The 22,985-nt window shown below is 47.4% G+C and overlaps 10 protein-coding genes across 10 annotated transcripts; 2 read left to right on the forward strand and 8 right to left on the reverse strand.

The window, feature by feature from the left end:
- Positions 1-296: 296 nt before the first annotated feature.
- Positions 297-2,225, reverse strand: V1513DRAFT_384504 (WD40-repeat-containing domain protein; the record flags this gene model as incomplete). The annotated part of the gene is made up of 3 exons (XM_066895170.1): positions 297-698; positions 751-2,029; positions 2,086-2,225. 3 exons carry the CDS (start codon positions 2,223-2,225, stop codon positions 297-299), a joined length of 1,821 nt encoding a protein of 606 aa, XP_066751343.1.
- A 983-nt stretch (positions 2,226-3,208) lies between these two features.
- On the forward strand, positions 3,209-4,066 carry V1513DRAFT_384528 (uncharacterized protein; the record flags this gene model as incomplete). The annotated part of the gene is made up of 4 exons (XM_066895173.1): positions 3,209-3,444; positions 3,499-3,635; positions 3,691-3,795; positions 3,855-4,066. The coding sequence occupies 4 exons, from the start codon at positions 3,209-3,211 to the stop codon at positions 4,064-4,066; spliced, it is 690 nt and encodes a 229-aa protein (XP_066751344.1).
- Positions 4,067-4,237: 171 nt separating this feature from the next.
- Positions 4,238-7,431, reverse strand: V1513DRAFT_404975 (Sodium/hydrogen exchanger family-domain-containing protein). The gene is made up of 4 exons (XM_066895597.1): positions 7,206-7,431; positions 7,051-7,153; positions 6,569-6,997; positions 4,238-6,521 (listed from the first exon to the last, which is right to left on the reverse strand). The coding sequence occupies exons 1-4, from the start codon at positions 7,224-7,226 to the stop codon at positions 4,423-4,425; spliced, it is 2,652 nt and encodes an 883-aa protein (XP_066751345.1). The 5' UTR covers positions 7,227-7,431; the 3' UTR covers positions 4,238-4,422.
- Positions 7,432-8,196: 765 nt separating this feature from the next.
- V1513DRAFT_486889 (uncharacterized protein) lies at positions 8,197-9,616 on the reverse strand. Its single transcript, XM_066900512.1, has 4 exons — positions 9,123-9,616; positions 8,988-9,073; positions 8,807-8,937; positions 8,197-8,754 (listed from the first exon to the last, which is right to left on the reverse strand). The coding sequence occupies exons 1-4, from the start codon at positions 9,423-9,425 to the stop codon at positions 8,321-8,323; spliced, it is 954 nt and encodes a 317-aa protein (XP_066751346.1). The 5' UTR covers positions 9,426-9,616; the 3' UTR covers positions 8,197-8,320.
- A 28-nt stretch (positions 9,617-9,644) lies between these two features.
- Positions 9,645-12,326, reverse strand: V1513DRAFT_230110 (Oligosaccharyl transferase STT3 subunit-domain-containing protein). Its single transcript, XM_066894418.1, has 2 exons — positions 11,733-12,326; positions 9,645-11,684 (listed from the first exon to the last, which is right to left on the reverse strand). Exons 1-2 carry the CDS (start codon positions 12,199-12,201, stop codon positions 9,865-9,867), a joined length of 2,289 nt encoding a protein of 762 aa, XP_066751347.1. The 5' UTR covers positions 12,202-12,326; the 3' UTR covers positions 9,645-9,864.
- A 125-nt stretch (positions 12,327-12,451) lies between these two features.
- Positions 12,452-13,860, reverse strand: V1513DRAFT_427422 (uncharacterized protein; the record flags this gene model as incomplete). The annotated part of the gene is made up of 2 exons (XM_066896220.1): positions 12,452-13,679; positions 13,748-13,860. The coding sequence occupies 2 exons, from the start codon at positions 13,858-13,860 to the stop codon at positions 12,452-12,454; spliced, it is 1,341 nt and encodes a 446-aa protein (XP_066751348.1).
- Positions 13,861-13,955: 95 nt separating this feature from the next.
- Positions 13,956-15,337, forward strand: V1513DRAFT_451823 (uncharacterized protein). The gene is made up of 5 exons (XM_066899027.1): positions 13,956-14,171; positions 14,223-14,328; positions 14,408-14,535; positions 14,587-14,892; positions 14,954-15,337. The coding sequence occupies exons 1-5, from the start codon at positions 14,156-14,158 to the stop codon at positions 15,196-15,198; spliced, it is 801 nt and encodes a 266-aa protein (XP_066751349.1). The 5' UTR covers positions 13,956-14,155; the 3' UTR covers positions 15,199-15,337.
- Positions 15,338-15,797: 460 nt separating this feature from the next.
- V1513DRAFT_460468 (uncharacterized protein) lies at positions 15,798-17,642 on the reverse strand (the record flags this gene model as incomplete). The annotated part of the gene is made up of 5 exons (XM_066899832.1): positions 15,798-16,152; positions 16,210-16,968; positions 17,023-17,215; positions 17,274-17,341; positions 17,401-17,642. The coding sequence occupies 5 exons, from the start codon at positions 17,640-17,642 to the stop codon at positions 15,798-15,800; spliced, it is 1,617 nt and encodes a 538-aa protein (XP_066751350.1).
- An 880-nt stretch (positions 17,643-18,522) lies between these two features.
- V1513DRAFT_451831 (uncharacterized protein) lies at positions 18,523-20,079 on the reverse strand. Its single transcript, XM_066899028.1, has 2 exons — positions 19,641-20,079; positions 18,523-19,580 (listed from the first exon to the last, which is right to left on the reverse strand). The coding sequence occupies exons 1-2, from the start codon at positions 19,828-19,830 to the stop codon at positions 18,691-18,693; spliced, it is 1,080 nt and encodes a 359-aa protein (XP_066751351.1). The 5' UTR covers positions 19,831-20,079; the 3' UTR covers positions 18,523-18,690.
- A 19-nt stretch (positions 20,080-20,098) lies between these two features.
- V1513DRAFT_451832 (P-loop containing nucleoside triphosphate hydrolase protein) lies at positions 20,099-22,620 on the reverse strand. The gene is made up of 5 exons (XM_066899029.1): positions 22,357-22,620; positions 22,264-22,300; positions 22,099-22,205; positions 20,448-22,044; positions 20,099-20,391 (listed from the first exon to the last, which is right to left on the reverse strand). Exons 1-5 carry the CDS (start codon positions 22,374-22,376, stop codon positions 20,314-20,316), a joined length of 1,839 nt encoding a protein of 612 aa, XP_066751352.1. The 5' UTR covers positions 22,377-22,620; the 3' UTR covers positions 20,099-20,313.
- Between the last annotated feature and the right edge of the window lie 365 nt (positions 22,621-22,985).

Consider the following 22,985-nt stretch of genomic DNA (forward strand, 5'->3'; position numbering starts at 1 on the left):
GGCCCCTAACGGTTATTGTCGGCGTCCGGCAATAGGTTAAGGGTAACCGATACTGTTTTTGAGTTAACATGACATATAGTTGCAATGAAATATAGTAACCTTATTTACAGAATAATGCCAAAAGAAAACCATTTTGAAGACGCCAATTTTCAACACTAATCATTACCCGGGATGTACAACAAGTTAAATATACGACCTCAAAGCGAATTTCCAAGAGCCAATAGCACCGAGACAAACAACTATTTCGACACCATATCCTTAGAAAACGCTATTCCGAAGAAAGCAACAACAATGCACTATGTCGACTTTGGAGGCGACATTATAATTTCGTCGTCACTCGACGACTCGCCTTCGTCGACCTCTAGCACCGGTAGATCCATTTCTCCAGTGACAGGAAGGTTGTCCTCCTCGTCCAATTCATCCAGCACGACTTTCTCGCCCATAAGATACCGCAGACATGACTCGAGACAGTATTTCCGCCTATTTGTGAATTCAGTGGCGATGGTCTGCACTTGCGCCTCAACTTTTCCGATTTCCTCGGGCGATAAATCCTTGCTTTGTTCAATTGTGATTTTGGGGGCATTCCTGCGTGGATAGTCAGGCGGGAAATGTGCTTCCACGCGGATAAATATAAGACTATTGTCCGTCCCCCATGGACCATTGAGGCACACGACGATTTCTCCACTACTGACGTTGATCTGACACTAATCAGTACATAGCAACAACTAGAACTTGGCGTCATAGAAATACCTTTTCGAATGTAATCTTCGGAAACTTGTTGCCAACTATGCTGACTTCCTCACCCAAATTTTCCGGCACTTCCCGCTCTGTGAATGCGGCCGTATCATCCGGCTTTGCAAATGCGGAGCGTCCAATTCGAACACCAGACAGCCAGTTCAAATGTGATATTTTGTCGTATATTCCGCCCCTTGTCATATACCTCTGGGATTTTCTCGCTGGGAACTGCGATTCTCGCGTCGAAGTAATTGCGCTTCGGGATATTGGTTGGTGAATGCCGAGCGAAAACAGTGAAGCTGTATCAGATTCAGCTTCGGGTTCTTCGACGAAACTCACATACGGGGTGCCACGCCGCGTCAGTCTGTACTTAAGAGGCTCGTCCTTCACATGATGCACCCCTTCCAAAGTCGAGTCGTCGATCGACCACAATCGCAAGTCGTGGTCTTTGGACCACGTAACTAGTTGAAATTCACGATCATCAATGCCTTGATCGCCGCCCCTCGTCCTCCACAAAAATTCCTTGACAGGCTCTGTGTGCCCGACAAACTCTGCCACAGGCTTCATAGGCTCCGTGACTTGTTCACTTTTATTATACACAATATACAATCCGTTCTTTCCACCTCGCTGCGGCATAATGCAACACCCGTCTCCAAATGGCGTATGCCGCGCTTTCCAAACCGGAAAATCCGTCATGATGACGCGAACCGGCTCGTCCTTCTCGTTACTGTAATCCCAGAACTTGATCGTCTTGTCCAGAGAACATGTGATCAGGCTTGTCTCCGCCACTCTATCGAAATCCACACCGTAGATTTTTGTTGAGTGCGCGTTGATCGACCGGAGCGGTTGGGCGCCCATCCTGTCATCCCAGATGCGCACAAACCGGTCGTGGCTCGAAGCTACGACGTGCGGATTCTGTCGGTTCCATTTGACTTGTGTTGCGCTCGCGCGCCAGTCACAAAAGGATTGCACGGGTTTGCCGGGGGTGCGCATGTCCCAGCAGTGAACGAACGCGTCGACGGCGCATGTCGCCAGACGTTCGGGGTCATGGGCGTGAAAGTTGATATCTGTGATCGCGCGGGTGTGGGCATGCAGGACATGTTCGATAGCGTTGCGAGACGGAAGGGCCATGTTCCAGACCATCGCCTTCTGGTTTGAAGTCGAGATCACCCAAGTGTATTTCGCGGCGTGAGGGGACCATTGCACATCTGCCACCTCCCATAATGTTGTGTGCCGCAGGAAACGGGGAGGACAGTAAGGATCATCTAGGTCTACGACATAGAGACCGCTTCGTCTATATGGTCCAAGTTAGATATGTATCTAGCAAGTAAAGCACTGACGTTTACATACGAGGCGAGAACAATGTCACGACCTGATGGAGAAATTGTCATTGCGCCAACAGGGCGCTCGAGATGTAACGAGATTGAGGTACCGAAGGTTTTGGATTCCCAAGGCGATGACACCTCGGTTGTCTGCTGCGTAGTCGCCATCCCTTGCTTTGTCTCGTGAATAGATTGCAATGGCTGTGAGATGACCGTTCTATAGGTACAATAGTGGAATGAAAAAACGATAATTAATCATGAATTCCCCGGAACTCATGATCAGTGGAAATTGGCACCCAATTCTGGTAAGTAATAAAGAAGCCTTACATTGGTATCTTTCAATGTGGAAAGATAGCGCTGTCTGATCAACCGGGGGAAGACTGACTACTAAAGTAGTTTAGAAAAATATCTATTAGTCGAACGGCTCGGTGTGTCGCGGCGGGGCTACCAACTATTATGTCGACTAATACAGCTCGCGATCACTTCCTTTTATCGCATTATTGGGGGGCAACTTACAAATTCTGCGAGAAAGAGTCCGAATTAGGAAGATCGTTAGGATATATTGGTAAAAGGAAATAATATATTGACAGCTAATATATTACACTCATATTTAGCATTTTTATATGTTAGTGGGTAGATTAACATGGGCCAGTCATCAGCTAGTTTCTTCCGATATATATTACGACGCCGCTTAATAGATAATATTTCTCGTAATGAACAAATTATGCTGCGGCAGATTGACAATATTTAATATATAACTTACACGATTTAGCTTACACGATTTGGAATTGACATCCAAAGCAGTCGACCCTCGACATTCGAAAGCGAGTGTCGTAGTCGACTGAGTCGTAGAAAGGAGCATGCGACACCAACGCGACAAAATACTCCGCCGCACAGTAAAACCTTTGTACAATATGAAGCATCCAGTCCTCCATCAGCAATAACATCAACGAACTTCACAGAATACACACGACGCAACCCGCAATGCCTGCCAACGATCTTCCGGTAAGTCCAAGTTATGTTCCTGTCGCTGGAAAGCTCACATATCTACCTTACCATGGACTACAGAGTCCGCAGCTAACCAACACATGCAGGCGATGATGACCCCAGCTGAATACCAAGCGCAGATCCAGCCTGCCAGAGTTCAAGCCATGTCCCCCTCGCAGTCCGTACACAGGGTTCCCGTCCGCACGCAGTCACTAACTGGAGTCCAACAGCAACGGCCAGTCCAGCCGCAGCAGCAGCCGCAGCAGCATCACCTCTCATATAGAGCCCAGTACAGCTCGCCGTCTCAGACACTGAATAGACAACATAGCGCGATGCCGCCATTACCGGCACCAATTGATCCGCTATACCAGATTTTCTCGAGCGTGGATAAAGACGGTATGTATGGTCTGGTCGACGAGTATGTGATTTAGTGATTAACGCCTGGCCAAGGAAGCGGAAAGCTGTCCGCGAGCGAGCTAAGGTCAGCGTTAGTGAATTTCGACAAGACAAAATTCGATCCAGAAACAATCAAGCTTATGATCAAATTATTCGACTCCGACGGCTCGGGCACGATCGATTATACCGAGTTCAGTAAGTTGGCCTGGTGAATATGCAAATAACTTGTGGCGGTTGCTGATTTGAAAAGAGCGGCTGTGGAATTATCTTGGAGAATGGCTCGAGCGATTTCAGCAGTTTGATCTAGACCACAACACGACTATATCCATCGACGAGTTCGCTCTCGCACTGCAATGTACGTCTTGACTCCTTGCTCTTCCCTCTGTACGACACTCCTAACTTCATAACAAACAGCGTTCGGGTTCCAATTCAGCCCCAGTTTCGTGCGCTTCATGTTCAACCATTACGACAAGCGTGGCACAGGCTCAATCTCGTTTGATTTGTTTGTACAGGCAAATATCACTCTTCAACGCATACACGACGCATTTAGAAAATATGACCGCGGACAGGGCACAATTGAGATAACTTTGGAGGATCTGGTGACAGAAGTTTTGTATTTGAAATAATGGTAGGTAATTTGATGTATTGCATTTGTTGTAAATTGGTTTTTGTATATGTAAAAGCATTTTGTGATTGGTGTGGAATTATGTATTGCTATAGTTTGGATATTTGTTTGTGTAGATTGTCTATTATTGTGAGGGTATTGCGCGTTCCGGTTGTATCATGCTTCATTTGTCGATTGTTTATGTAGTACTATTGACTTCCGTATTTTTGCTAATTACTAATACAACGATAATCACCTACAATCCGTATGTCCGATAACAATGATAAAATGACAATGAACAAACCCAACCCAGAAAAAAAACAACATATGCTAAATACAACATCTATACACCAGCGCATCTTGGATACAGCACCGTGACTACTTTGACCTCTTGACGTCGGCACCCCATGTGATGCCCCTAGGCATGTCAGGCTGTCCGGCCGAGCTTGAGTCCGCGCCGGCTTCCGGCTCGTCGCTGGAGTGGATACCTAAAGCCGCGAGCCTTCTACGGCGTTCAACTTCAGCCTCGCCCGCAAATGAGATCCTCGGCGTTGATTCCGCAGCCCCGTTCATGCCATCATCATCCCCGTCCTCGTCGTCGTTCGCGTAATCAACATCGTCGTCAACATCTTCCTCCCCGGCGACGTCATAATCTTCTTTGCTGATTCTCCCGGCCCGCTGCGCGCGCTCCTCTTCTTCTGCACGTTCAGATCCTTGCAACGCCGCCAACCGTCTTTTGCGTTCCGCAGGCGTCTCCTCCTCGTCGTCCGCGTGCGACCGGCCAGTCCGCGATCGCGGCACGACCACTTCATCCTCTGTTGCCAACCGCTGCAAGAAATTCTTAGGCAATTCATTCTTCTCAAGCCCAGACCGGGAGGAGCTCCCGCTAGTGCCTTCTCCAGAGCTTTCAATTCTCTGCATCTCTAAATCCCCACCATGTGCACCCTGAGTGCCGTGAGTGCCAACCGCAGACGACCCACGTCGGAGTCCGACCCACGACAACGCGCGGTCGAGACCGCGTTCTCCACCCGCGGGACGGTGCCGATTAATTCTGTATCGCCTGATGACTTCGCCTTCTTCGTTCTCAACAATGATCTCGTCGTCCAGTTGATACGCAATGGCTTTCGTGCCACTATGTTCATCCTCGCCATGTGCTCTGCGCGCCTCAGACGACGCGCGACGCCGACGCTGGGACCGCACCGAGCCGGCGTCGGAGTCTTCTTCCAGTGGCTCAAGAGGTTCGATCCACGGTTTGCGCTCGCCGGTCTCAGAATTAATCGTCGTCAACACCTCGCCCTGCGCGTCCTCGACAATCAAATGACGTCCTTCCTGGTAGACGGTGTGGCTGGTAGGGTTAATTTGCTCTTCTAACGTCGCCTCCCCTGCTCGTCTCGCGACATTTGGCGGTATACGCACGCCGGCTTCGTCGTAATCCGCAGGCATCTGCTCCTGTTCGTCAACAGCACCTTTCTTCCCTTTGCGTTTGCGTGGACGGGACATCCTTCCAGCTGCTTTGGCCGGTCGGCGCGGTTCGCCGTCAGCAGCACTCGCCGGCTGGCGGTGGAATAGCCTGCTGAAATTTGTGTTGTCCCCTATAGTCTCGATTTTCCTGAACGAGAGTGACTGGCCGGACTCCATCCTGGGCAACCGCTGCAGCCAGGACGGCCCATTGCCGTTACCGGTCGTGTATGACATTGTGATGGCCATCGTGTTCAATCGCTTGCCGAGTGTGAACACCGCAATAGACGATCCGTGCACTATGATTGATGCTATAACCAGAAACGTCACGACCGGCCACATAACGGCGACCACGGTGTAGTTCGCCGAGCCTTCGGGCGGAAGCTGGGCCAGTGGAGTGGGCTCACCGTGTTCCAGCTCCGCGCGTGCGAGAATGGTAATGAATATCGCGCCGACGCCGATTGGGCCAAAGTGGCCGCAGAAAAGGGCTTCGCGCCAGGTGCGGATGTCGGGGACGATGGGCTTGATCATCAGCATGACGGGGATGCGGCGAAATAAAATAATCAAGATAGCAAGAATCGACAGCTTCCACGGGCTGATTCCAAGCTGCGGCGCGTTGTAGAGATTCCACGGGACTATGGAACCAAAGTAAACAAAGTAGGCCAGATTGAGCAACAGATCGATCACGTTGGACACGTGAGATTCTTCTGTCTTGTGCGTGAACCAACCATCCCATGAGAATGCTGCACCGGCAGCGAACGAGACAAGCAAATCGTCAGTGCCGAGGATTGAGCCGACGCCAGTACAAAAGAGAGCGAGCACGAAGTAAAACACGAGAAATGATTCGCGGTCAATCAAGTTGTGGTTTTCTGCGAATTTGATGAGGTGGCGGCCAGAGTAACCGATGACGACTCCTAGGAGGCAGCCGAAAATGCATTCGTACAGAATAGTGACCAAGATCCAGTGCTCGATCACCTGGCCTCCCTGGCCGGCGTAGCGTATCAAATAGAGCGAGAGATCTGTACTGAGTCAGCAAACATATTAGAAACAACAATAGAGAACGTACAGGCAAAAGGAAAGGCCATGCCGTCATTGCATCCAGATTCGGCGGACAAAAGATTTCGCAAGTGACCGGGAACGCGCTTGGCGAACTTTCCCTTACCGACGACGGCCGACGCCAAAACGGGATCAGTGGCCGTGATGCAAGCAGCGACAACCAGGCCCTCGACCCAGCGCAGCGAGGGCACTAACTTCCAGATAAATACGGAAGAGATCATCCAGCCGAAAGTCATGACTGGTACGAGCAGATAGAAGACGGAGACCCAATGCCTGAGCATGTACTTTTTGGGCAACTCGACGGCGACAGCAAATATCTGCACGATCAGCACGATGCGTGAAATCTCGAGGGTGATGTAGTCGACGTTACCCCATGTGCTGGGATTGAACCAGTTGAGACAATGGGGACCGAAAATGACGCCGACGATGGTCGCGACGGCTATGGGTGGTGGTTAGCAAGGGAGAAAGACATGGTAGATAGTTCCAACGTACTTGCTTCACCGATATAGAGCTTCTCCTTGACGAAGAGCGAGATGAGCGAGAAGATTGTTGTGAAGCCGCCAATAATAGCATATGCGATATGCGGTTTGTTAATCTAGGCATGTTAGCAGCAGCATATGCTGAAGTCTGGACGAGTCGGGACATACCCATAGCTGGTCCCAGACCATTCTTAAAGTGAACGAACAGCCAGGATCAGTAGTCGATCAGCGCTTGCGGGAGATAATGTGTAATCGGAACAGGGTGCACTCGACGGCAGACTGGACGCGACAGATACGCAAACAAGGTGTCGATATGAGGAGAGAAAACAAACGCGAATGGAATTGAAGATGCCTAAGGGAGAACAATAGAAATGGTGAAGCGAGCCATCCAATCAAGTCTTGGAAGACAAGCGCAATAGCGTTTGCACTAGCGCATGCTTTAGGATTCTTGGCGCACCTTGGCGCTGAGATGGGATTGGGTGTGGTGTACAAATAGTGCGACTTATTAGAGTAATTGTTGCATGCACGCAGAATGTACACCAGCCAGGAAAACTCAGAATGGCCTGCGTGTTTGGGCCTTCAGTTCTCTTATGAGTCGATTTCGGTGTGTCCCCCCGAAAGGGCGATGATTATTGTGGTATACTTTTGAACGCAGCTAACTATATTAATTGACCGCAGATCATTTAACCAGTTTCTTGTAGATGCTCAAGTTATTAGATGCGATACTTCGACATATAGTGACATGACATCCATTCAACGTAAATAAATAACTTGACATCCTTTCAACATAAATATATAATCATTGTTAGCAGTTGCCGCAGGAACCTCCCATAAGATATGAAGATGCGCCGCACTGGGATGATTGGCGATGCAATCAAGCGACGGGTTTTGTGTCAGCTGTTATTGCGATTCACTTTGCCAGTCCTGACTTATAATTTCAACGATTATTGCGCTTGCAGTATTGTCATCATAATCGAATGTAGTTATATCGTTCTCGACGATTCTCTGATATACTGGGTTGGTTGCTCTAGCCTTCATTGGCATGCCGGCTTGTCGATAACCAAACTTTCAGGATAAGTTACATCCAACACTAACTTTGAGTTTCCGGCTTCGCGTGTCTGTGGCTATCACTGTATGAATGGCATAATTATTACTTTAACACTGTTACGATATATATATTTTTCTCATAACACTTCACATAATAATATATAATAGCAATCTATACATATCCACATTCATATCATTTCACAATTAGCGCATGTATAAATGTTCAATTTACACATTTATTCAGAATGTCCGTGAGACTTGCTATTTCCATTTGACGATTCAGCATTACGCAGCAACATCTCACTCCGGCCGTTTCCCAAATAGGTTCTCATCCCTCGGTCAACGCCACTCAAGTAACGGACAATCGTCATAAACGACCGCGGCATGGCCCGCACAAATGGCATGAACCTGGCATACACAGGCAACATCAGGCGGCCTTGCTCACCCCTTTCGAGCGCGAGGAGGATGCGGTCGGCTACAATGCTGGTGTCGAGTACCGGCGCCGTGATTTTGTGTGGAGATTTGACTCCTTCAAAAAGCGATGTCGCCATTTGTCCCGTCGTCACGAGAATAGTGCGGATGCCGGAGTCTTTGTCCGCGTTCGGCCCGACTTCATACGTCAGCGACTCATACAAGCCGAGTAGGCCACTTTTGGATGCCGCATATGCACCTGCTCTTGCATTAATTATCATATCTTTAGGGAGCTAATATTAGAAACATACTCAGCTTGACAGGGCCGACATACGCCATCACGGACGACACAATCACAATGTATCCGCGACGCAACTTCAGCATACCAGGAAGACAAGCTTTGACCGTATAGAATTGTGACGTCAAATTCACCCTCATGCACCTACACGATCAGCACTAACGATCCCGATATGACATCACAAGCCGACGTACAATTCAATCTCTTCATACGTCAAGTCCACGATGGTCTTGCCGTGAGTTATAGCAGCATTATTGACCAAGATGGTAATATCTCCAATCTAGAATATTAGAACGAACTTCCTTGGGTGAAACATTACTTCCACTAACCTCCTGCTTAATAACCTCCGCGGCATCAATAACCTGCTCCCTCGACGAAATATCGCACTTGATGTAGTATACCCCGTCCACGCGGTCTTCCGGATCCGCAACATCCAGAACGACAACTGGAATCTTGCGCGCACGCAGCCGTTTCACGATATTCGCACCTAGGCCGTTGCACCCTCCTGTTACCAGCGCGATATCTAGCTCGGGATCGAGATAGCTTTTGCTGGAATACCCGCGCAGAAAGTAGTATAACTTCGCGGCAGACGTACTGCCCAGTACGGATAAAGCTGCGTTCATGAGGCCCATGTTAAAGATCTACGGTACTGCACAGCAGAACCCAGAATGCGTGATCCTAGAAAGCGAGCTTGGAAAACGATGGCGAGATCGAAGCTGCGTACAACGAAATCTAATTTAGAGCCGGCCCCGTGACAGGCGCGCAGGACTCGGCCGCTAGACTCAGACTCAGAATTGTTCTATCACGCGGGCCATGACAATCAAGAAGGTCTTGTGCGACCTGTCGAATGTCGATATTATGTTCGAACGCGTTTTGTACACCCTAACCCACGCGTTGTGGACGCGTCCCGGGCTGCTGAGTGCGATTCTATTGGAACTTACTACCCTGAGCACCTTGTGTATATAATTGGTCCTGCAAAATAATTGCATCAAAGGACTTTTTATTCTCTAAGACGTATTATGATATACATTCAGTAATTAGTTTTAAATTTATGTACAAACACAATATCTTCTAAACTCTCAGGACCCTAGCTTTGCTTTTTCCATGTCCTCCCGAAGACGGCCCCCGGATCGCGCGTCCGCCTTTTTTCTTGCCCTCCTCGAACGCCATCGCAGCTGCGTGCTCCCGTCCAAAGATATCCAAGTCTTTCACCTTATAAATTCTCACAATCCAGTTCTCGGACGTAAACGCCTCCTCCACAGTATTAAGTTGTATCGGCGCCGCAGAGCTATCCGTCGTCGGAGACGGGATTCGCTGGTTCCGCACCCGGTCGACCGCCCCCTGCCGTCCAAACAACTCCGTAAACCGGTAATAACACATCTTATACATCAACGAGTTCCGCATAGTTGGCGTCGCTTGCTCGTCCACTTTATATTCACCTCTCGCCGTAAAGAAATTCCGCTCCTGCACTTCGTCAGGCCAGATTCCTTCCGCGATCCGCACCATCCACAAAAACTTGTTCATATCGTCGCCAGAGTATCCGATCAGCCCGCCAAAAATCACAAGAATGTAATCAACATCGTGCTTCCGTAAAATTGGATAACTCACTTCTTCTCGCGAACTCATTGCCTTGCCGACAGTTGCAATGTGAGTGTTGTTCCACGTGTTGTTGTCCACTAACGTCGTGCGGTCCGCCATCCCGCCAATCTGGTACCCGTAGTCCCACCATGACATGATCTTCGCGTCTTGCGGCGTGTTCTTCCGAAGCCAGTAGTACGCCTCCCGGAAGTCGTCGATAATGTGCGTTGAACCATCAGGAAGCTGGCTTGCAAGCACGACAGACGGGGAAGAATAGGCATTCGAGGTCACCCATGTACAATGTTGCACGAACATGCACAGGTACACCAAGAACGATCCCATCACAACCACTCGTGACCACGGCGAAAAGATCCCGACAATCGGTGCTCGAGCGAGACCGTTGATGTTCAAAAGCGACGTAGACGACTCATCCTTATTGCTCTCTCCATCCCTGGATTCCTCGCCAGTGGTTTCTGGAGTCGCAAGATTAGTGTATTGGTCTAAAATTGTCGACAGAGCCACCGCGCCGCAAACGCACACCACAGGTGTCAGTGTCAGCATCAATCGAACCATCACCCCCGCAAAATACGAGCCCAAAATAGCGTAAATGATGACAAACACATGCTCGTCTCGAAGCTTTTGAAACAGAAGATACACGCCTGCGGGGAAGAGCCAGATGAGCATGTGAGTATCAAACAAGAACGATGGCCACGCCGTCGGCTGATGCTCCGACACAGACGCAATAATGGGGATGTGAATTTTCGCGTATCCGGTATCCCACAACGAGTAAAATCGACCCGTCCAGGGTGCGATCACCCCAGTGAATGTAAGTCCAACAACGGCAAGTGCGCCAAGGGAAAGCAAGCCAACGGTTGCGACCATGATCAAGACCTTGAACTGACGGGATGGCAGACGCGCCCGAATATACTGAGAGAATCCAACAAGCTGAAGGAGCCCAAACACACCTAGTGCGCCCATGTGTTCACTCGATCGAATTGGAAGGAAACCGACGAATGGAATCTGCATCGACGCAAGAGTTCCCAAAGAATACCACGCCGAGTAAGCTACATACAATCTGTTGGAATAGCGGCCCATTATGATAAGTACGAGCGCATGCAGTGGAATAATATTGGTAATAAACACATATCCACCCCATGCCGCAACCATGTAGAAGTAGAACAACGCTGTCAACGCACCCCAAAATGCCGATCCAAGCTTGAGGGCTTTGATCCAAAGGTAGAAAGTGAGCATCAACAAGAAAATTGCAATTGCTTCGTTGTCATATGATCCAGCAACAGATCGAGAAATGTAGCCTGCAAAAGTTAGCAGTTGCAATAACAATTGATAATTCACACTCATACCTGGAGCTATGCCAATAAATGCTGCGGCCAGCAATCCGGCGCCCTCGTCCTTCATTTCAGTCGTGAATAGGTACGTCACGTACGCCGTCAATCCAGAGAAAACGGGGGCAAGCATTACACAAACGTTCCTAATGTCAACTGGAAGCGTAAGAGCCTTGAGCGTATGGAAGATCAAGGCGGAAGTGACCATCAGACCAGGGTACAATGTACCGCCTGTGACACGACCAAGAGGGTACCACGTCCGGTCGTCAAACCAATCGAGGAACGAATAGAAGTCATGAGATACAAGATACTTTGTCGCTCGGAAGTTGAACCAGGGATCAAACTCATGGATAATACTCTCGAATCGCGCAACAGAGAATAGACGGGATGCGATCCCTGCTCCGGCAATCGTTAGCAGGATCACCGCCTTTAGAAGTGGCAGTGCCTGAACGGCCGATGGTGGAATCGACGACGGCAGCAAAACCATTGTCAGTGACTTGCAATTGAGTCAAGCAAAAAGCGGATGTCGATATATCAGCCGCGTAAATTGATCAACCGCGAGCGTCTAGTCAGGATCGCGGTGTTGATCTGGAAACTGTCTAATCCCTACGTGGCCTTATGAAGCCGGGTAAACTCATACAAAACCCGCACTTCTCCAAGTCTAACGAACGAATAATCGACCCTAACCCCAGACCATATTGTATAATTCTCATCAAACAATACTAAAATACAAACTGTCAAGCTCGCTTCCTCTTTCGTGACTTCTTACGAATAGAGTCCTCCTCATCGTCATCAATCCACCGTCCTTCTCCTCCTAAATCTGTATCAATGTCGTAATCCCTTCCAAACATTTGTAAGGGAACAAGTCCTAGTGTCTTGTCCGTCTTTGCGGCTCGCGCATTTTTCAGCACCGTATCTAGATCTACTTTGGCAATGATATCCATCATCGACTTTGATTGTTCGGATGCATGCTCTGTCTCTGTCTTAGCCGGCTCGGGTTCTAAAGAAATGTGGTCACCAAAGTAATTCCGCCTTGGTTTGAGTGCTTCTGGATGCCCGGTAGAAGACTTTGGGCTTTCCTTCGGACTCAAAACTTTTCTCGAGTTCTCCTTGGCATCGTCCTTTGAGTCGGACAAAGAGTCGTCATCATCTATTCCAGCAAATGGATCGTAGTCCCTGCCTGCATCCTCAAAGATGTCACCATCGTCCAATGCATCCTCTCCTGGCGCTTTGTCCGCAGGCCTCGGCAGACCTGTGTAAACCTTATGTTTATCTGACTGAAGCTCCGAAGTCTCTGCGACAGGTGCTACAGCAGGCGTCCAATCGTCCTCTCGCTGCGTAGGCTCCCGATCCTTCGAGGTTATCTCGGAACCTTCGGACACTTCGGACACTTCGGACACTTGAGGCACTTGAGGCACTTCGGACATTTGGGGCCGCTTAAACTTCTTCTCCTTCTTCTTCTTGTCATTCTTCGCGCTCTTAGACTTCACATGTACATCAGCTTTCCTCTCCTCTTCTAGACCTGGCGACTTATATTTTCCAATTGGCCTAAATTTCGACTTCGGTTTCTCATCAATCTTCCTCCTCAGCTCGCTCAATAACTCTGCCTTCGATTTCGTTACATTCTCTGCACTAACCACATCTTTCTTGTCCAACTCGTTCGACATCAAAATCTCATCAAGCTGCTTATCAAGTTCCGGATCATCATCATCATCAGCATTGTAATTGTAATGCTCCGCCCTATCCACGCTCTCAGACACATAAATATCTTCTCCACGGCGAACTCGCGCAAGAAGCTCGTAGTCCAGTCCTTTGGAAATATTCGTTGGTGCTAAATCTTCTTCTTTGGCTTGTCGGCGTTCCTGCGCCCGATCGCGATATTGCGGTCTTTTCTGGGCTTGTTTGGTTGGCGTATCGTCAAGCCCGGATCTTTCGAACGTCTTGGACTGGGACGGTAGCACTGACCTACCATCTAAGTTAGCCTATGCTCGGGAGAACACAAATAGTATCAAAAACCGTTTTGTGTGGCAAACCTTTTGGGTCCGGATGCTCTGGGATGTACGTCCGATGACGTCGCCGTTCGAGAAGAGGAGGTCGCTGGCGCATTTACAAGTTTCCTGAAATCGTCATTGCTCAGACGCGGCATGGTCGGGCACCTTGAATTAGTGCAGTCTTGAACCGAGTTCTGAGAAAATGGTACCGTAAAGTAACTGAATTGCAGCCAAGTGGAATGATATATTGTCACAGAAAGTTTGTGCGATGAGCATCGCATGGCGCCGCACAGCACTTCGATATTCCTCTGAAGTTTCAACAAAAGCTCATAGTCATACATCATTCCTCCTGTCAAAAGTGGCTCCATATATACGACCACCCAGCTACAACATCTGGACAGTGAACGTGATTGGATTTAAGCTTTAATTGCTTTCGATTAATCAGTAGACATGTCAGATCAAATAGGTATGCTTCCGTCGAGCCATCATCAATTTCTTAAGAATCCAACGAGTCTAGATAAAATCATTCGTGAACGAGTGAGCATAAACGAGGCAGCATATAAGCGAGTATTCAAGATTATACAAACTTTGTCGATTCTACGGTTTGCAAGCAAAGAAGAAATGTAAGCGCATGATTTGCACCGACAAATTTGCTGTGATGTGGCTCGATATTAACGGGCATATGCTAACGAACGCCTACAGTGAATCTGCGAAGAAGGAAATTGACAATGCGTTAAGCAATTACGAAGTTAGCGTACTAAAGCTTCAACTGCAGAAGTCCGTCAGCGGGAGAGAGATCGCCAAATACGAAGCAGAGCAATCCGAAATCCGTATGTCTGCTTGTTATTGAAGTGCGCACCAGTGCTAATATGCCATCCTAGGAGATGCATATGACAAAGGCAAGACACTGACGTCTAACCTTGAATCCGAGCTCTCAGATGCACGTATATTACGGTCGCAATTAGAAGAATACGACAAATTTACGCGAAAGATGGCTAGCGATAGGTTGCGTACGCGTGCAGAGACAACCAAGGCTTTACATCGACTGGAAACTGAGATTAAGGAACTAGAGGTACAAAAAGAGGAATACGCAAAGGTGTGGACTGCAAGGCGGGAGCAGTTCTCAGAGATCGTGTCAGCGCTACAAGGCATGCAAAGACAAATCAGAGAGGAGAAAGAGGAACAAGGTATGCTATCCTGTGTAATTTTCGCATACGCTGCCACATTTGTAATCTAACCCTTATCCAGATCGCAGAGAAGGTATGGATGAGACGGAAGAAGGTGAAGCGGTTGAAGCGCCAAAATTTGGGGCTCAATCTGTTCTAAGGTCTGCCAGTGGAAGTGCAACGCCTAATCCAGTGGCGGTATCCGCTGCAGAGGTGGGAACCGCGGAGGCAATGTTGGAGACGGTTGCCTGCGAAGGTGAAACGACATCAGAGACTACTGCAGCAGTAGGAGAAGTAGACGACGGGGATAAAATGGACGTATCGTAACGACATGAATGTAAAATGATGCTGCTTAATGGAATTTTATTTGCCGTGCATCAATTGAACACAGATATCTACGACATGTAATGACCATACAATATATACCATGCCATTAAGTATCAGAACACATCTATTTACACTCATGAAATTTATAGTGAAATAAAACGAAGCAATGAGAAAACAAAAATAGATGAAAAGAAATGGGAAAAATAAATCGAAATAAATGACAACTTTCTAACGACAAGACTCTTCAAACAAAATTTTGTAGAAAGAAAGATGATATATGCGAGTAAATAATCCACCACCAGATAGACCATGTAAATAAAGACTAAATATCCATGAAACACGTCACTGAACTCCAAATAGCACAATAGAGGACAATCTCATAATCTTAGAAAGCATGTTTCGACAATGAGACATCAAGTGCCAGACAAACATTGCAATTATAAATGACTGCCAAAAGTAAGAAACCCACTAACATATGCTAACCATCAATAAACAGGATATTTAACACCAGACGGTACACCGAATCTAAGACCTGCAAATAATACAAACAAATTATTGATAATGACCATCAAATGCAGAGCAGTTCAATTGATCGGAAATCACTGCGATGTATGACGTGAGATACTCACACCGCTCATGTCGACATGTACAGTCCTACCTTCAGCAAAGATACCACTGCTTGTTGAGTGTCCATGAAATGCAGAGACGCCGGTGAAGCTGTAACTTTGAGTTCTCAAGCCTCTCATGTTCTTACGGAATTTGTTCATCTCACGCTCGCATGCATCTCTATGATTAGAATTTGTCATTTCGACATACTGTTGCGGTTCGCAACGAGATCTATGGCTCGAGAAGAAGTTGCTATAGCCACCATCTAAGATATAAATATCAGGATAATGTAGCTCAGGATATCGATGCATGTTCAAATGCCTGTCGCGGTTACGCAGGTGTAAAGCCCTAACAAACATTAGTACCAGTTAAGCGGACGACTCACATTCGCAACTTCAGGCATACATTCTTGGTGCTCGATGAGCGGAGTATTCGCAGTGAAAAATCAATAGGAGTCGCACTTTTGGCGGTCGATTCAAGAACATTTCCTCCAATTGGTTCAAAGAGGTGACATTAACGGCGCCCAAAATGTGCCCACCTTCGTATTCGTACTCAAACCGACAGTCTACGATGACATGACGATCGTAGTATTGCTGAAACTTGCCATCGAGAACGTCAACCAATGTGCTTGGAGCTATCCTTTTGAAAGGATCATCCTGCTGCACAGAGAAGCTTGGCATTGGCACATTTCCGCACTGGGACGAAGGCGAAGACATTGGTGATGCATTGTTTACGCCAGTGACTGCGAGGAACTGATGACTTTCATTCATTTCCGTAACAAGAACATCGCCAGGCTTTTGGAACATACTCTGGGTTCTTCGATATTTCGCCCTCAGAACCTTGTTAGCTGGCCGTGTGGCCAGCTGAGCTAAAGGTGAATCTGTAGGCGATCTCGAGGCAAATGCTGGTCTGAAGCTGCCGGAAAGGCACGAGTTGTTTGGTTCAGGGGTATCCATGCCAAGCCCCACTACTTTTAGTGAGCTTCCGGGTTGGGGAGATCCAGTAAACATCTCATCCAAACTCCGTTGAGTTTCGTCGAGAGTGTACGGTGCTGAGATGCTTCGAGCAGACATTGACGGAGGGGCGAAATTGGGATTTGACGGGAAACAAGATGGCATCGCCTTTGGTCTGGAAATAGGCCGTGAACCAAAATAATTCTTCCGGCTACATATGTAAGCAGCTAGATCGAATAGGAGTCATCCCACAAAAATGACTTACATGGATTCTTGGGAGTTTTCCAACGACGAATTAGACGAAAATGGTTTCAATGACGATAAGCTCGTAAAAGACGAGGATGACGATGATGACGAGGCAGCAGAAAGCAGTGGTCGGCACTTGTGAGGCAAGGGAGAGACGTCCATAGTGTCTCCATTTGGCGACGAAGAGACTTGGGTAGGTGGAGTGCGATTAACTGTCGTACCAATGTTAGAGCTGGTTATACCAGTAAATGTCAATGACGGTTGCCTCACGTTTTGAAGCCTTGGCTCCAAATGAGAAGGAAGGAAGTAGTGATCGGCGGGGGGTTGGGAGCACGGGACTATTGCACAACTGTAAGTCAAGACTTTAAGCATCATAGATCGAGTAAGTTCTAGTTACCTCTTTGCAATGTGGAAGTTTTGGGACAAGTCGGCCGCTAGAGTGGTTGTGGGTGAATCGAACGCGGGTGAAAATCCTGAGTCGAAGTCTCTGAAAGCCGAGATATTAGGCAGCGAAGTCTGGTGCGAGTGTGATCCTCGTCGAAGTATCGCATGAAGATTCAGCGGTGGCGCTTGCTCGTGTTCATTAAGAAACACTGGAGGAGGCGGCATCATGGCCGCCAAAGGCGATGATCGGTCCATTTGTATGGTGCTGGCTTGGAAATGTGGCTGCCGGACTTGCTTGCAAGAACGAGCTGCAGTAGATACGTGCCTAGAAGTTTCAGCTCGCAAAGAGAAAGTGACAAAAGACCGGAACCACCAAGCACGAGAAGGCTAAGTGGAAGATATTCAACCAGGCGGAGAGATCTATATTATGCGAGAAGAGGTATCCAGAAGTCGAACAGTCCACGAACCAGTGACGGAACATTGGTGACCAGACGAGAAAGGAAACCAGAGGGCCCGGGCGTGGGAAATATATTTACCGGCTTCCTCTTCAGGTTAGCGCAGTCACTGCCAACGCGGCAACGGTAAAAGGCCCTGCGACGCGACGCAACTGGTCAGGCGCCTCAAACGGCTTTCAACCAATTGCGCGGCTGCCACGGCAACGGAGTCGCATCACGTATGTGGCGTACACTGCCTCTTGGCGTCCTTCCATTCCGATCATCTTTTTTAGATCGGACGACATATCCGATCTTAATTGGTGCCGATTTTGCCATGTGCAGTAGTCAATGTCTCAACGAGCTGGGTCGTTACTAGTCTAATCCTTGCGCTGTCGTTGGGTGGGGCACAGCTCGGCCTTGCATATTGTTGTTGATATATATGCCCTGCAGTCAGTACTACATAAATAAACAAACATTAATGAATAAATGTCAATAGTGCAGAACATACACCCGAACATAGTTGGCACGCCCCCTAATAGTATAGTAAACTTCTGGCATTATGAATCTGCACTCTCACGACCACTTATCATCATTAGTGATGGAGATTAGACACGCATATGCAACATAGATCAAGTTAAATATGATATAAATATTCCGGCTGGGGGGGGGCCAAAATTAGTGAAGTACACACCACAATCTGATATATGATACGTTCTGTCAAATTTGGAGAGATTACTGCCAATTCTGGTACTTCAAATTGAAGTTTTAGAGTCGTGCACAATCTGTATCTGTACACCATAGTACTCAAAACATTATATACAAGCAACAAGATAACTACATGAAAACTTGGTACATTCCCGGCCCATGCCTCAATCCAGAATGACTTCCTCCCCAATATCCATTAGATGCCGTTTTTCGAGCTCACATCTGAGCTGGTGCTCTAGCGACGGCCTTCCGACGGCTATCCCCAACTGTTTCAGCGCCATTTGAGTCTTGTTTATAACAAGTAACCGCTTCTGTAGCGTCTTTTTCGTCTTTGGAAGAAATATATTCACACAATCCACCCACTGCGCAACGTACTCCGGCCCAAGAACAAAGGCCGCCTCAAATAGCTCCATTTGGTCAATAGGAACCGAAAGATAGGTAGCACCATACAGCTGTAAAACTGAGACGCCGAGCGAAAGGACCTTCCTGTCAGACAAACTTGAAAAATCTACATTATTGCGATTAGGAACAGGGCCATTAGCGGCATCACTGTGAATCTCAAAAAATCGCGAATAGTCTGCCGTGAATGGTGTCGCCTGGCCAAACTCCTGCTCAACAAACTTCCAATAATAAGCAACATGTCGACCCCAATGCGTGATCAACGGCTTCGGAAACCGATTATATTCAAACGGGAAACTTGAGCTCCGTATGATTCCAATAATTCTGGCTATAGGAACCACCCGCCGCTCCGCTTTCTTCACCCAATGCACAACTTCCACTGGCGGTGATTCTGGGCAGGGACAGACGGCCGCGTATCCGATCAGTGCTTGTGAGATAAGCAGAAGTGGCATCTCGATAACTGCTGTATTTGCTATATGTCTATCAATGGCTCTGATCTCATTCTCAATAATGTCAGGCAGGTGATCATTGATGACATTTAAAAATTGCTTGTTCACGACACGGAGAGTGACAACCGTATTGAACGCGAAGTAGGAACATATCTCTAGGATAACATCATCAGGCAACGGAAGTCCCTGTCGTTCCGGTTTATGCCCTATAGAAAGTCGTTAGACAGACATACTGATGTCATCTATTGCCCATGATCAAATATTACTGGAAAACAAGCGAATTTTACGCGGCCCTTCGTCCCATTTATTTTGATGAAGGTGAAAATGCGGCAAATGGAGATGAAGACCGGACAGACGTCCGTGAGCCAAAGCCGACAACTGGTCTGAGCAGTGGCCAAATCGTAGTAGTCGTCTCAATAATGTGTGGTGAGAGTTGTCAGGCACTGAGTCCTTCATTTACCGGGAGTGGTTCGGTCTCCTAATGACGGATGCAGACTATATTGGCAGCGAATATCCTCGAGTATAACGCTACTCTCATTTGCAGCAACGGAAAACATGCTTTGGCTGCTGACATATAAACCGATATAGCAATGCATGTCTCAACATCATGACGGTCGGTGGTGTATTTCTGTGACGTCACGGCCACGCTGAAAGAGTTATCTAGGTCGGTTTGATTAACGGCCAACGCTGGTCTTAATGGCTTCAACAAACGTTTGACAGGTAGCTACGACCGTGAGTCCCATCCCGCTCCCAACTGAGAAAAGCTATTATATGCAAAATAAAAATCTGTGGTTAATTGCACAGGTTGACTATCGTGTGACATCATGAACATATTATGTATGTAGTAGACAGAAGAAGTAGTACTACTAATATCAATAGGCAATACAAATTTTAGTCGGTCCCCGTAAAACAATCAAGTATAATATACCCAAACTTTAGTTAAGCAGAAGCTGTTGGTGCTGCCGTCTCCACACTGTCAAGGAAAAAGTAGTTCCCGCTAACTTTTTGCTCGTGATCCTATAAAAAAGTTAGCAAATAAAATATCCAATGTTATGATGAAGATGGAAACGTACCAGCTGACTGTCAAGTTTATTAATACGTGGTCTGTAAGAAACAGGATCACGACGGAATGTGACGTTCAAATTCTTCAAGAACGTGTTGCAACCGGTAAGCAAGCTCTGTGGCTTAGTGGCAATAGCATCAACAGAGGGCTTGCCCTCGAAGACGATGACACGATCAGCCAAATACGTAGCCATGATGAAATCGTGCTCAACAATAAATGCGGTCTTCTTAGCATGCAAGATAAATCGCTTAATGACTTTCGCGCAGATAATACGTTGCTCGGAGTCGAGATAAGCTGATGGTTCATCAATAAGATAAATGTCAGCAGGTTGACCCAGGGCGAGGACAATGGCCACTCGCTGGAGCTCCCCACCTGACAAGTTTTGGACCTCCAAATCAATAAGATCATCAATGCGCAAAGGCTTGCAAACATCAGTCTGAAACTGAGGCAACAAGAAAGACGCACGAATCTTCTTGAAGAATAGCTGGCGGACAGTACCGGAAAATTTCGGGCTGATCTTCTGAGGTTTCATACTTACAGACATCTCGCCGACCTTCTTTCCACTATCGGGAATGAGACTGCCAGCCAACATACGACAGAATGTAGTCTTTCCAGTGCCATTCTCACCCATCATAACAATGATCTCGGAATCAGTGAATTCGCCGGCTTGAATTCGCAGTCTGAAATCGCCCATAGTCTTCTGCATAGATGGATACTTGAAGCTTCTGCTCTTGTCCAGTGGAATAACATCTGACGCATCTGCAAGGCGGAATTGCAGTGACTCTTCTCGGAATCGCAAGTTCTCAGTAGGAATATTGCCATCGAGGAAAATATTAATACCTTCTCGGACGGAGGACGGTAAACTGACAACACCATACACAGATGGAACACCGTACAAGATACACACAAAGTCCGACAGGTAATCCAAGACAGACAAATCGTGCTCGACGACGATAACATAGCAATCGTGACGCAATAGGCCACGGATAACCAACGCAGCATTCAATCGCTGCTTGACATCAAGGTAAGACGACGGCTCGTCAAACATGTACACGTCCGCTTCCTGGACACATGTCATGCCGATAGCGAATCGCTGAAGTTCACCACCGGACAATTGTCCAACATCACGTTCCAGAACATCACGCAATTGCAAATTATCTAGAATTTCCTCAAAGTTGTCTCTCTCCAGTCTGGCCTTCAGCAATTCCTGAACCTTGGTCACTGCGCCCTTGATTGCTCGCGGAATGTGGTCGACATACTGTGGCTTAATGATTGCCTTCAAGTTATCCTCCAGCACCTTAGTGAAATAGTTCTGAAGCTCACTACCTCTGAAATATTTCAAAATCTCTTCCCAATCCGGCGGACTATCGAAGCGGCCGAGATTAGGCTTAAGCTTTCCAGCTAGGATCTTCAAAGCAGTGGATTTCCCGATTCCGTTTGTACCCACGAGACCGAGCACCTGGCCAGGTCGAGGCGTGGGCAGACGATGCAGTTTGAAAGAGTTTGCAGAGTATCTGTGGGTGACTTCTTTGTCCAGATTTGTTGGCAAATTGATGATGTGAATGGCGCCAAAGGGGCACTTCTTTGGGCAGATACCGCAACCAATACTATATGGCCCCATTAGGACATGCAACCAGATCTAAGGCAGAACGCATACTAACCATAGAGTCTCGGAAATAAAGGCAATCTTTGATTCGGGTGTGACTTCGATACAGAGCTTGCCGGTTCTTACAACTGGACACGATTTCCGGCACTCCTGCCTACATTTCTACATTGATCAGCAATCCGATTTATTCCAAATGATGTCCACAGAATAAAAAACGTACCTTTGGTTTGCACTTGTCAGCATTGACAATCGCAATTCTAAAGAAAAAGTAAGTCAATAAGTCTAAAATCGTATATCGAATCCAGTCACCAACCTTGTCAATTTATCAGACATGGCTAATAAAATCTATATCCTAATCAAACCGTAACTATCCTGACTAGAATGCTGCTTCCAGAATATGTGGCTCTGTAATTCCGTTCTGGACACCGATGATGATTTGTGTCTGCAAAATTCGTCAATATTTTTTCGCTTCTATTCGTATTCGGTCCCATCTCTAATTTTTTGCTCTCTCTCGAATACAGTACCCTAACCCTTATTACATTTCAGTGGCGTTCGATTCGTTGGAGCAACTCTGACTTATTTATTACGTAAGATTATACGAAGTTCTGACACAAATCCCATTGGTGTTACATTGGCTAACCGTGCCTTAAGTAGGCGAGGCTAAGGGTGGTCAACTAATTCATAAATTCATGCGTTCATTCACACCAGCTCCGGATTAAATCGACCGAGACAAAAGTGATGATAATGAATCCGCTTGTTTTTTTTGGTTTGAGATCTCCAGTGATGAAATGTGGACAAGTCGCTCGTTTTTGCGTCCGGGTCAAGGCAATGACAAGAATACTACTAAGTTACGAATTGGCAATTAGGAATGTAGGAAGGCGTTCCTTAATCCTTATTGACAGAATATATCCGAGTGGACAAACAAGCTATAACTGATAAATT

This window comes from Lipomyces chichibuensis (genome assembly GCF_038497645.1).
Source record: "Lipomyces chichibuensis strain CBS 12929 unplaced genomic scaffold V1513scaffold_43, whole genome shotgun sequence".
NCBI lineage: Eukaryota > Fungi > Ascomycota > Lipomycetes > Lipomycetales > Lipomycetaceae > Lipomyces > Lipomyces chichibuensis.